General features: G+C 43.2%; 1 protein-coding gene across 2 annotated transcripts in view; it reads right to left on the reverse strand.

Annotated features, from left to right (window-relative positions):
- Nucleotides 1-978: 978 nt before the first annotated feature.
- Nucleotides 979-13614, reverse strand: part of SEMA3F (semaphorin 3F) — a 160555-nt gene continuing 147919 nt past the window's right edge. For both annotated transcript variants that reach the window (XM_048488213.1, XM_048488215.1), the window contains 6 exons: nt 11380-11468; nt 10049-10090; nt 9319-9476; nt 7201-7268; nt 5657-5790; nt 979-4219 (listed from right to left, as the gene is read on the reverse strand). In XM_048488213.1, coding sequence (XP_048344170.1) covers nt 3785-4219; nt 5657-5790; nt 7201-7268; nt 9319-9476; nt 10049-10090; nt 11380-11468 — 926 coding nt within the window. In that variant the 3' untranslated portion in view covers nt 979-3784. The remainder of the gene's footprint in view (nt 4220-5656; nt 5791-7200; nt 7269-9318; nt 9477-10048; nt 10091-11379; nt 11469-13614) is intronic.

Raw genomic sequence — 13614 nt, forward strand, 5'->3', positions numbered from 1 at the left:
ATGCTGTTGTGGCATTAACCTTATTGAAAACAACTCTGTGTGCGTGGGATTGGATTATTTCCCCAACTCTTACAACAGGTCAGAGATGTCAATCCTTCACAGTAGTCTAACTCCAGACTGGTTCCCCAAGACTGTCGCACGTACGGATGCCAACCACAGGTTGGGAAATGTGTAGAGTTGTGGATGGAGCTGGGAGACAGCAAAGTTTAAGAAAGGGTGGGGTGCTCAGCAGGGATATGATGCCGTTAGAACCCATCCTCTGAAGCATTTTCCCCAAGGAAACTGATCTCTGTAGTCTGGAAATCAGTTGTAATCCTGGGAGAACTCCAGCCCCCCGCTTGGAGGTTGGCAGTCCCTGGGCTTGGAAATACCTGGAGATTTGAGGGTGGAGTGTAAGAGAGTGGGATTTAGGGATGGGGCGGGACCTTGGTAGGGTATAATGTCATGCAGTCCACCTTCCGAAAGCAATCATTTTCTTCAGAAGTGGAATAAATGTGATAGACAACTATCTATGTTCTGTGGAGATTGGTTGTAAATCCAGATCTCCAGCCCCCACCTGGAGGCTGGCAACCCTACCTACGTGGCCAGTGTGAATGAGGCACCAGAGAATGACTGGCCCACTGAGTGAACTTCATGGCTCTAGTGGGAATTCAAAGCCAGGGTTCCCTGGTACCTCTGACATTTGCACAACTCTACAACGCTGACACAAACTAATGCATTGAGTTTTTGTGATAGGTGTTGTGAGCTCTGCCCATTAACTGGTGCATATTAATCCTAAATGTTGACAAACTTATCTGAATAAGAAGGTGTGATAAAATTGTAATCACAATCATTTATAAGTCTAATTTAAAAAGCTATTCTGATTCTAACCCAGAGAATGGGTTGAAATCTTCAGATGAACGAGAGGACTATAAGAAAGCCCCAGCAGCAAATAAGGGACCTTTTGATGTGTTGGAGTCAAGGTGAAAGAGTCTCAAGTTGTCAAAAACAAAGCCAGTGTTTATTAGCTCATTCTATCCACAGGTATTTCACAGTACAGGCCCGAAGTGGCTCTGTGCTTGAATTCATCACAAGGAGCTACTTGTCAGATGCTCCAGTTCCCTGGTTTTGTTACATTTTTGATTTACAACTATTTACAATAAAAAGTACATGCACATCACTCGAATTGGCAGGGAAAGCATTGACAGGGATAGGCATTCTTACCTACCTGCAAGAATGATGGTAAATGGGTGTGGCCCACAGCTTATAAAACATGGAAAGTGAGTCGCCACAGGATGTGCAGCCCCAGAGACCAAAGGGCACAGACTTTTTCTGTATTGAGACTATCCCTTGCAGTGCAGACAACAGGGGGCACAGAATGAGAAACAGCATAGTTTTAACCCTTGCTCATGTATGCTACATATTTAAGGTAATTTGAAATGGTCTTTGTATGCACCATCTACAGTCCCTGTAGTTCCTTATTCGCAGTGTTAAAGGTACCCTCAATCTGCAACAAACCGCCATTGCCCTTGCACAGGCCACCGCAATGAGAGATGAAAGCACTGATGTTCAACAGGTGTCAATCACAGTAACTTCACAAATAGAAGTATTCTAACCTGGGAATTTGGCAGTGGAAAATGTGGAAGACATGCCTACACCAGTGAAACCAGCCTGAAGTGAAGACCAAGAGAAAAGGGAACCAATCATTTTGCTATGCAAATATAAAGTAGAAGGAAAACACAGACAATAGGATGGGGCGGCAGCAGGACACGGGTTCAAGAGATTCTGCTACCCCTGGAGTTTGATTAAACCTCCCTTAGGTTCCCACTTTTTGACCTAGTTACCCTCCTTTGTACTCCCAGGTGTCTGGAAGTAAAGAACATGCATTTTGGACAGACTCAGAAGCACTCTGTTCTTTATTTACCTACATACCTATCAGGGCAAAGCTTATAGACCAGGTAATTCTTTGCCATATTTGACTTCTTTGCATTGTATACAAAATACTTTTCATAAGTTCCACAAGCTTCCCAGAACCCATGCACACAAGTAAGCACGCAAATACATCCCCCTTCCTGTGAAAGCTGACACTTTATCCTCTTACCCTGTTCCTAAACACAGACATGAACCACAAGCGTTCCACCTGCACTTTTCAAAGGAGATTAATTCCAAGAAGGGTATCTTTTGGGCAAATTCTCACCTGTACAATGGGATTCATAAACCCTATACACCCTCGCAACAAAATTGTTGCATGCCTAATTTCCATGTTGTGTGGCACCACAATGTGCTGTCCTTTATTACCATAGTGAAAACTGGAGTGTGGGGGTACTGAGCAGTGATTAAAATGCCGCAGGATTCCTTACAGAAGCGTACAGATAGTTGAGACCTGACTGTCCCATCTCTCCTAGGTTTGTACTGCATAGTTTAGCGCTAATGGGCTGAAAATCTGGACTTGCAGTGAGCAAATCAATATTATTAAATTATAATAAATAACCAGGTAAGGAAATTGAGGCACTGAGTCATCCATGGGCCAGCAGAGAAGGCAAGTGTTCTGATGGCTATCCAGCTAATATCTAAATCCTTTCCATTCCCATGCAGTCTTTGACCTCGAAGGTTTCTGGCACATGCACTATGGGAGAGTAGCTTTGGTTAATATGTACATTACATCTCCCTCGCATAACACATTTGGATGAGGCCCTCACACGTGGGCTCTGAGCCATCAGTCAAAGTGGCCTAGCAAAGCTGGGTGCCTAGAATCATAGTCACAAAATGATTCTTCTAGCTACTCTCTGGGTATTATCTATTGCCACGGGGCATCTACTACCCTTGTGCAGCGACTTGCAAAGATTGTTCCTCTCACAGAATCATGACACCCAAGCCATGGAGCCTGAATAATTAACAATCACAACATTTCCCACAACTTCCTACTGGTAGTATTTGTTTGCTCCAGTCAGATGCTGGAGCCTCACATGAGCTATGCAGGCATATCCTTGATGAGTGTTTCCTTCTCCTTTAAATCAGTCCAGCTCATTACGTGACACAGCCTCCCTGTAACTTGACACTGGATAGTCCCCTGGCAGACTGCTTTGAAGCAGAGAAATGTACGGAGGGAATGAAAAGGTGTTACAGTCTTTGTAGGCATAGCAGGAGTTTATGCATACCTCTGATGGGAGCGCTGGCAGGGGCATGAGACTCCTTGTGTTTTACAGGGTTCTACTCTCCATTCTGCTTGGTGTCTGACAGCAGCCAGTATTTTAACCAAATAGGAATACTTTCAATGATGGTAGAACAAAAATCCCAGCTTGCACATGAAGATCTAGGCTAGAGGACCTCCAGTCAGCCATTCAGGACTCAGAGACTCCACAAAATAAGGTTTTGTTCCATGGCATCATAGGCTGTAGATGCTTTGGCTATCCCTGCCCCTCCCCTTTCTTGCCACATGTGTGCTTTTTGGCTAGCACAAAAGAGATTTCCTCTTCTCCGCAGTCCCCCCATGAGTTTATTTTTTTTTACAGTACTGTAGATAAAAAGGGGGAAGGAAGAGCAAGCTGCCAGACACGACGCCTCCAAGCTCCTCACTGTCCCACACTGAGGTGAGACTGCATCACCCAAGGATTATGTACAACCTACAAATAAATACTGTCTTGAGGGGGAGCAGGGCATGTTGTGTAGCTATATATATATAAATATATATATTTATATATATTTATATATATATTTATATATATATATTTATATATTTATAGATATTTTTAATATTAAAATGGGGGAAATAAAGCATTGTCATTACATAGTCCCTTAGTCAGTTTCATGTGTGCTGATCCATATCTGGCTGGTGGTTCCGGCGATTCCGAGGCTTCTTCTGGTCATGCAACTCCTTGGCTTTGAGACCAGTCAGAGTCTCCTTGTGGCTGGAGGCCACATGCCGCCAGTAGCCCTGGCAGTACTGGTTAATAAGTCCCATCTCAGGCTGTGTGAGCAGCTGCACCAGGTCATGGTAGTGGGAACTGAAGGTGCCCGGCAGGCCAGCTCGCATGGCTGCTGCAGAAGGGGCAGGAGCCTCTGACTGGAAAAGGACTGCGTGGACGGTTTCACTACTCAGTACGTGCAGCTGCACTTTGGCCACTGTGTGCTTGAAGTTGTTCTCAGTGGCTGTGCAGGAATACAGGCCTCCGTCTGAGAGCTGCAAGGACCGCAACAGCAGCCCTTGCTCTGTCCTTAGCACTCGTCCTTCCGTGCGCAGCTAGAGAGAAAGGCCAGAGAGACATTTTAGTGTAATGGAGACATCACAGTCCATTGTGAAGAGAAATAAAGCGTACTCATAGTCAGACACTTTTTCGGCCCTCACCCATCTTGCTTCCCTGTTCCCTCTTGCTGTTTCCTTTTATTCCTAGGCTCCATCCATTCAGTCTTAGTTCTGACTAGCAACCTTTGTGGTAAACTGATATAGCCTCAGGAGCTGAGCTTTGACTATGATTTAGACCATCATGTACCCCCTGGCAACCAGTGGGGTGATAGGAAGTGTTTACCAGCCACAAATTGAAGACAAGGCCTTGTCCTCGGCAGCATGATGATATCACTTCTGGAGGGGATTACATCATGTTGCTAATGATGTGGGAGACACTCTGGTGTTTAGGCAAAACTCTATGATAAAAAACTGCTTCTACCATATAGTTTTTTCCCCAAATACCAGAGCATCTCCCAGGTTGTTAGTGGTATGATGATGTGATGTGTACTGATGCAGCAGAGGCCTAGGCCTTGATTTGAGGCTGATAAGATCCTTGCCAGTCAGATGAACACAGCTGGATTGAGGGGGCCAAAAACAGGGGACCCCATTTCCACATCGGGGCCAGAAAACCCTAGTTTGGCAGGGCTGCTCAGAGCCATCACAGGCCTTGTCCCCCAAGATAAAGATTTCTTCTGCCCACTCTCCACCAAGACCGAAACACACATCATATGAAAATAGGGCTGCCAGCTCCAGGTTAGGAAACACCTGGAGCTTTTTGGGGTGGAGTCTGAGGAGGATGGTGTTTGGGAAGGGGAGGGATTTCAATAACGTGTAATGCCACGCAGCCCTCTTTCCAAAGCAGCCATTTTCTCCAAGTGAACTGATCTCTGTCACCTGAAGATCAACTGTAGTAGCAGGAGATATCCAGCTTTTACCTGGAGGTCACCAACCCGATATGAAAACTGATCACAACAGTTGCTGAGCTCCATGCCCCCCCCCCCACCCCCACCCTGGTGACCAGACCCCTGCAATTTTATTTGAGTACCTCTTCCCAGCAAGCGCCTTGACCAAATAAGCTCTGGGATTGCTCAGTTCCTTTGTTTTGATGACATCTGAGCTTTCCTGGGCCCTGTCTTGTGTGTGATAGCTCAGGGAGCACACAGTTCCCTGAAGCCTTAAAAGCCAGCCCTTTGAGGGCTTCTGCTTACTTACTTTCACTGTCTTGAATTTGGACAAAAATAGACAAACTTTGAAAGAGTAGAGAAAAAAACATACCTAAAAAGATGCTTTTTGTCAATAACAAAAGTATGCAGTTGTAACAGTATCACTTGCAATGTGAGCAGGAGAATTATTACTCTTCTCCCCTTAAGGTGCTACCAACCACCTACAGCCTTCCTTCCCCAACCTCCTCATAGGGAATCCCAGCCCCCGCTATTTGTGTGCTGCTCACACCTCTTTCCTTCGGTCACTGTTGTCCTTCTGGAGAAGCCACTTGATGGAGGCCTGAGGAGAGCGAGGCTGGCACTCCAGAAAGGCTGTGCTTCCCTCTACCCCATACTGGACAGCCTCTACTGTATTCTTGCTGGCTGGAGGCGGGGAAAGAGCATATGGACACCAGATTAAAATGTACAAAGGGAAGATTGCACTTATTGAGCAATATATTCCCAGCAGCGCCTACTCCTTTGCTATCACTGCCAGATTTATCCAGCCACCTCCCACACTAGGGCAATCTATTCACCCATCATTCAGCACATATATTCTTTGGGTGTTTCCCAGCCATGGGTGGTTGTTGTTGTTTGTTGTTGTTGTTTTGGCATAATCTGCTTCACAAAAGTATACATAGGGACACTGGAAAAGAACCTGCTGCTACTTGAATCTATTGAGTAATTTTCTTAATGAAAAACTTGGACTTCATTAAAGAGATTTAATCCTTCGTGTCTAGTCTGTGGCCACATGCTATCTCTCATTCTGGCCATTTTATTTTTGCACCATTGAACCCTCTCATCTATCTGCTTGTACTCATGAAACTAACAGCTAATCAAAACTTTGTTAAATATATATATTAATTTTTATTAACAGAAGCTAAATCCATGTACTTGGGGGGACAGACTTGGCTGCACACACACACACACACACACACACACACACACACACACACACACACACACACACTCACTCACTCACTCACTCACTCACTCACTCACTCACTCACTCACTCACTCACTCACTCACTCACACAGGACTGTCTGTGTATGGGTTCAACTGGATTTATTTATGCTGAACTTATTGGGACTGTAAAACACCTGAATGCACTGAGGTACAGAAATGCTGGCCTAGACCCTTATGTTTCACCCATGCTCCTTTATTGCTTGACTTCATTCATCCTCCTTCCACCTCCGTGCCCTGTTTATCCCAGGCAAGCAGCTCACTTCCTGGCTTCCCATACTCTGTGCCAAATGGTCCAAACTGTTTACAGAGGAAACCTGCATTCTGTGCATTACATAAATTCTTGAAAATTGACTTCGAATAGATTGCTATATTTACATGCTACATGCTATTCTGGATAGTTTGGTTTTTAAGCCAGTTGTACTGCTGGCAAATAGTGATATGGTTGCAGGGGAAAAATGGTCAGCAGGAAAACACAACAGGTCATAAAGCAGGGGAAAGACTAAGGTTGTCTTAATATAACTACATAATCTTGAAATTTTACATTCAAAAAGAAAGCTGAGATTCTTGAGAACTGACATTTTGCTGTATAGCAAATTTCTTCATGTGTGGAAATGCAGAAGACTACCTATCTTTGGTATACCTATCAATCTAGGATATCCAACCCTCTATTCATTTCCATTTGATCTTTCATGAAGCCACAATGAAAAAAACTGCTTTCCTAGTTTGCAGACATGGGGCTAGGAGGACCACAGCCAGTTGCTCAGTGAGATCTTCAGTTCTGTGACCAAACCACTTTCTGCTTCCTGTGGAGGAGGTGTGGCACTCACCAATGGAATTGTAGCCCCTGCACTGACGGATCGGGTTGCCATGCCGAACATCCTGACGTCTGCTCCGCCTGTAGTAAGGAAAGAAACTACTGGATAAGCAGCTGGTATCTTGTTCTTTCCTTTCTTCTGGCTCCGTAAAACACCTTGCCACAGAAAGCAGAGGCAGTAATGACATCAAAAGATGACAAGCCCTTGCAGGTTCCATAACCCCTATGCTCCACTTCATTAAACTATCTTTCAGGGTTATCCACAGCTGTTATACCCCAGAGTAATGTCAATCCAATAACAGCAACTTCAAACCATTGTCAATATAGATTTGCTGCTGCGGTGTATTTATTGTATATCTTACAATGGAAAAATCTCCCCCCCCCCCCCGCCCCTTGATATTTATGTGTGCTTGTTTAGCCTCACAGGATGGAATCCCTGCTGGGTTCTGTTTGTCAGTTAGAATTGTAGACTGTCTGAACTCCCTTGTTGTGAAACCAGCTGCTTCTTACTAATAAATGGTTGATGTTTTGAACACACCTATTAAGACAACTTCCCCCCTGTCTTGCACTGGCAAGGTGTTTCAGGAGATTTCCCCTCCAAAATTATAACTGTCTCTTTCAGGGCTCACTGAGCAGTTACCAAATGATTTTTATACTGATGAGGCAGCATTAGTGTGGCGATTTTGCTTTATTTCTTTCATTTTGTGTTCTCCTACCTTTATAATTTACAATAAACAGTAAAGTTGTTTTTTACCTGCTCAGCTGGTTACCTCTCAGGCAGGTAGAGAAATCTGCTCTGAGAGAACACAAAAATACCCCCTTTCCCTATATCAGAAAATAAAAGGAAAAGCAAGCACCAGAGGCTTTTTAAAGAAAAAAGATGAACAAAAAGGTTTTTTTTACATACACCAAGAAAACTGTTTTTGGCAAAGGAACAATTATTTATAAATAAGAGGCAGTTATAGAGTGGTTCTTATATTCAAGTAGTTACAGTGTCTCTCCTTGTAAGTGCTGTAAATTTGGCTCAGGTCACTAGCTTACTGTCTTCAAGATGTCATATTCAATTTGTTTAAAAAATATAAATACACCAGTTTAGGTTTCTCTATATTCAATTGTTGTTACTGCTAGTTTTTACTAACATTTCTTTTACCCTCCAGTAAATATTTCAAAAAGTATTTCAAAAAGTATTTCAGAGGATCCTCTGAAGATGCCAGCCACAGATACAGGCGAAACGTCAGGAGAGAATGCTGCTAGAACACGGCCATACAGCCCAGAAACCACACAGCACCCCAATAAGGCTAAGTGTTGGTCATTGTTACCCTCATCTGAACCTAACAGCAGGAACCTGAGTGCAGACCATATGCCTGACCTGCAAGCAGAAGGGAACATTACAGCTAACAAGGCTATCTTCAGTTTAAAGTCTGAGCTGCACAAGGAGAATGAAGTATAATGAGGCAGTAAAACAGACTATATAACTTCAGACCGCTGGTAGAGATCACATTTTAAACGTTCCCCTATGCAACAAAGCTTGCTACAAAAAGAAAATTAGAACTGCAGGGAGAAAGTTTTTGACTTTGCCTGCTGGGCTGATATTTACAAGCAGTTTCTAACGTAAGGAACAATCAAAACTATAGTCTTCTTAGCTGCAGTCACATGCTTCTTCTGCTAATGTAGGGTCGAAGACTTTCATGGTTGGAATCATCTGGCTGTTGTGGGTTTTCCAGGCTGTGTGGCTGGGGTCTGGTAGTTTTTGCTCCTAACATTTTGCCCACATCTATGGCTGACATCTTCAGAGGCATGTGTGATATGTTTCTCTCCAAGGCACAGACTATTAGGAGCAAAAACAACCAGACCACGGCCACACAGCCTGGAAAACCCGCAATAGTAAGTTTCTTCTGCCACTTCTGCCACTGCAGCAGGTATAACCACGCGTAAAATTTCTTCTTGCCTACCACATAACATACATTCTTGTTAGTTTCCACTATCAAACTTAGTGGTCAGCCCCCAAGCGGACTTCTCCTGGAAATAACCCCATAGTGACTCCTGCAAGACCTTCCCAGAACAGTCCCAACAAACAGCCTTGAACTGGAGTGAAAATCCAACCTTGCCATCTCTCCTAGCCTCACAGTACCTCTTGGAGGAAGCAGAGTATCTGGAGCAGGACTTGCCATCCCAGGCACAGTAGGGGTCCCTTGCCAGGCAGCAGTCAGCGCAAGCTTCCCCATACACGTCACAGCGATGAAGAGCCAAGTGTGTCACCCCAATGGCTGAAGACACATAGAGCTGTTGCTGTTAGAGTAAAAAAAAGATATTCTGATCTCTATGAGGATGTAGATCTTTCCCGCACAATGCAGCCAATATACACTTGTGACCATGGAGGTATTACAAGGGAGAGGATGAAAGAAAAGCCTCCTTGCCTAGTTATGCCAGTTATGCAATCTACCCATCATCTAAGACTGCCACCTCCTGGAATTACAACCCATCTCCAGACTGTTGAGATCAGTTCCTGTAGAGAATATGGCTGCACTGGAGGGTGGACTTAATGGCATTATACACTGCTGAGAACCCTCACCTCCCCAAAGCTTCCTTTCTCCAGGCTCCATGCACAGATCTCAAGGAATTTCCCAATCCTGAGTTGGCAACCCTATCATCACACTCTGCAGTAAGCCCAGTACAACAGCAGCTGATCAAGGGAAATGGGGAAACTTTTTATTTTTTAAAATCTTTTTGTGAAGCAGGTTATATTATTGACACCTGATCAGAGAACTCCCTTCTCTCCCCAGCCATATCTGGGCCTCAGCCAGTAATCCTTCCAGTAAGGGATGCATACTTCAGCCTTTACCAGCATACTGAGAACTCACCCTTTTGGAAGAGATAGTCATGGTCTTGATGTGGACTGGAACCTACAAGGAAACCACATGATGGTATTTAAAGCAAGTCTAAACAAATGGCCACCCTGTCCACAAAAGAAAGCCTTTGGGACTTCAGGTGGACAGCACAATTCTAAAGACAAATGATGTTTTTGTGAAGAGCTGGGTCATGGGCCTGCAGTTCCAAAGTATACTGTGATAAAATTCTACCAGAGTGTTGAAAGTGTTTTATCTTAATAATTCTTGGAGTACTGTTATTATTCCTATATTGTAGAAAGAATCATGGTTTGCTTAATGTCAATGGCTAAACCAGGTGGAAGTTTTGCAGCTTATGATCCTAAGCACTATATTACACCACTCCATATACTTCATGGAGGAGCAGTGATCCCAGAGAACTTAAGCAGGAATCCAGCATGGCACCTTGAAGACAGAGACCCCTTTCAGATTACTGGTCTAAACTACATGTCATCCATTTCTGGCCTGTTTTTGAGTAAAGTGATACAGAGATGGGCATTTCATAGAGCTCTTTTCAATCTGTCTATGAGCCATCTCTAAAGCAGCCTGAAACACCCTGTACATTTCAACAGCACCCTTTCCCTCCTAAACCTTTTAACATGCTGTGTCCTTTTTCGACTTAAAAATAATTCTGAGATTTGTGCTGTAGTGCCATAGCAATCCAATCTATCTGAATGAAGATGATATGGGTCTGAATTGTTATATCACCAACATTGGGATGCATTGGATTGCTGTGGCGGTGTAGCACTATTGATGTATGTTTTAAAAAGTATGTTTTCAAAAGCCAAAAAAGAATGCGCTGTGGAAAAAGGGGGGTGGGGGTAGTCCTTTCAAAAGCATTCCAAACATTTAAAGCAGCATATCAAAGTGATTCAAAGATGCAAGGAAAAACTGAAAATGGGAGAAAGCAGTTTTCATAAAAAATGGCTGAGTCCCAGATTGCCAACGGGACACAAGTGACTTTGAAAAGGTAAAAAAAACAAACAAAAAAACCAATCCACATTAGCAGCCAGGAGCCAAGATGGTTGTGTCTCAAATTGCCCACAAAATCTGTTAACAACTGACTGGTAAAATGGATTATAAAGGCAGTTTTGAGAGGGGTCAAACAATATTTATTCCAGAATAAGCTTTTGTGAGTCAGAGAGCCCTTCAAGTGATGCATTCCTTTGATTAAGTGATCTTTGACTCACAAATGCTTACACTGGAATAAATTTTGTTAGTCCTCAAGTTATCACTGGATTCCTGTTTTGCTGTGATGGGTTTACACAGAACCTAGGCTGAAGAATTTAGGCTCTGCACAGTCTTACCTTGAACACCTCCACCTCTTCCAGCATCAGTTCCTCTGTTTCCATGTCATCTTTTGGCAGAACTATAACCTTCTGTACTGTCCCTTGATCTGCAACATAAGCAAAGGAACTTAGCACCACCTGAATCTTCTATCCTCTTTCTCTCTCACACTCTTTTTCAGCCTGTCACATGACATTTAAATGTTTGTATCAGTACAGCTAATATTCTCGTTGAGCATCTATAAAAACCCATTGGCTTGCTGCTGTAAGAGTGTGTTGGCCGAATCTCATGATACATTTTCATAGATGTTCATGAACAAATATGCTTATGTTCTGTAGCATGAGAACAGGTGCACTGTGGTTTCAGCTATCTTTGTTCTGGAAAACAGGGAAGTGATAAGCCACCTTATATACTTCATGGGCTAAAAAGGAACAGAAAACAAATCCAAAACACTCGCTATCATAATTAGTTCCAGCTCTAGGATTTTGAAAGACATCTTCCGTGGGTAACTTCAATAGAGAAGAGGCAGTGCATAATCATACTACCTGGAGCATTCTTAGATGAACGATGTAAAGAGAGAATGGTTCCATGTTGGGTTGTTTGCTGGCTGTACAGCTCTGAAAAAAATGCCTGATATTGGCATCTGCTAACTTGGCATGGCCAAACTTGCATTAACAAAATTCTCATATTGCACCTATGAGTTTGGACTTTTGCATGTGAAGTAGTACTATCAGAAGCAATTCTATGACTTGACATATGTAATAATATCTAAAGGATGCATGGGCATATTGCAGCACTGAAAATACTATATTTACATTTCTGTTTTCAGTGTTCTATCTAGAAACTGAAAATGCATCTAGTCCCAGGGAGTTTGCACATCTTCAAAAGAGCTAGCTCTGATTAGTTCCTGAGTAATGCAAATAGACTTGAAGTCAGCGTCAATTAATTCGCCAGGGCAGAAATCCTCTACTAGATTATCCCTTTCCCCTTCAGTTCTGCCTTGCTGGGTTTGGGGGTGCAAGGCGGTATTCCAGTGTGAACTATGCCCAGGAAGAAAACCCAAGACTAGTTGCTTCTGTAGGAGCTACCATTTGTGAAAACAGATGGAAATTAAGAGGTTGCTGCCAAACCTGTTCAGAGTCTGTATTCCTTCTCATTCTTCAAATCGCTTTATAAACCTCACTTCTTAAACAGAAGTACTCCTCATTATCAGCCTCCACTGCTACTCAATTTTCTCTCTCTTCATCCTGCCTCTGGAATGTAGTTCAAAGTCCCTGGGACCAATTCCCACATTTGCATTTTGTTCCTGGGGACAAGGATTGTCAAATTCTAACAAGGCATGCATGTGAGCTTTGGTACGTGCCCAGTAGCAGCAACTGAGAATGGCCTGGGCCTCTCCTTTTTGGCTTGACGAGAAAGTGTCTGTATCTTGCACTGGGCCATCTGCAATCAACTATTTTAATGACTACTTTGATTTTTTTTGAAACGCATGTTATGCCTTGCTCATGGTAGCTCGTAATAATTTAAGTAGAGCTTAAACCATTCAATAAAAGACAATAATTACAAACAACAAGCCAAAAAGACCTGCAAAACTTTACAAAATGAAACTGGACTGGCAAGCTTCATACAGGCCATGAGGCAATTGCGTAGATAAACCTCCATTCAACAGTGGATAAATCTCCATTCAATAGTGAAAGGACCAACACAAAGCAAGTTCTGTACCTTGTAAGAGTCCACTTATGTGCTTATACACGGTGGGGGTGGGTGTAGCTCAGCTTAGTGGTAGAGTTTCTGTTTTGCATATAGAAGCCCCCAAATTCAAACCTCAAAGTCTCTAGTTAAAAAGGATCAGGTAAGAGGTAATGTGAAAGCCTTCTATTTGAGACTCTAAAGAGGTGCTACCAGAGTAGACAAAACTGATACTCAATAGTCTGACTCAGTATACAAAAGGTTCATATGATCATTCATTCCTTTTCTGCCCAATTTCCACAACACCCCTTCTGAGGGAAGGAAGCATGGACTAGATATCAAATATCACAAGTGCATTGTAGGAACAATGTTAAAACGAAAATAAAAATGGAGGAACTTCAGAGGAGGGGGCGGGAGCATATTTCTGGTACAGGCCTACTCTCTGCCCATGAAGTGGAAGAGGAGAGGGGAAAGACAGCCCTGGTGAAATCTAAATAACATAGTCAGAAATGGGAAACGAGTAACTATATGTGAACCTTACAGAACAAAAAAGATCTGGTTTATTT

Source organism: Sphaerodactylus townsendi, linkage group LG03, assembly GCF_021028975.2.
Source record: "Sphaerodactylus townsendi isolate TG3544 linkage group LG03, MPM_Stown_v2.3, whole genome shotgun sequence".
Taxonomy (NCBI): domain Eukaryota; kingdom Metazoa; phylum Chordata; class Lepidosauria; order Squamata; family Sphaerodactylidae; genus Sphaerodactylus; species Sphaerodactylus townsendi.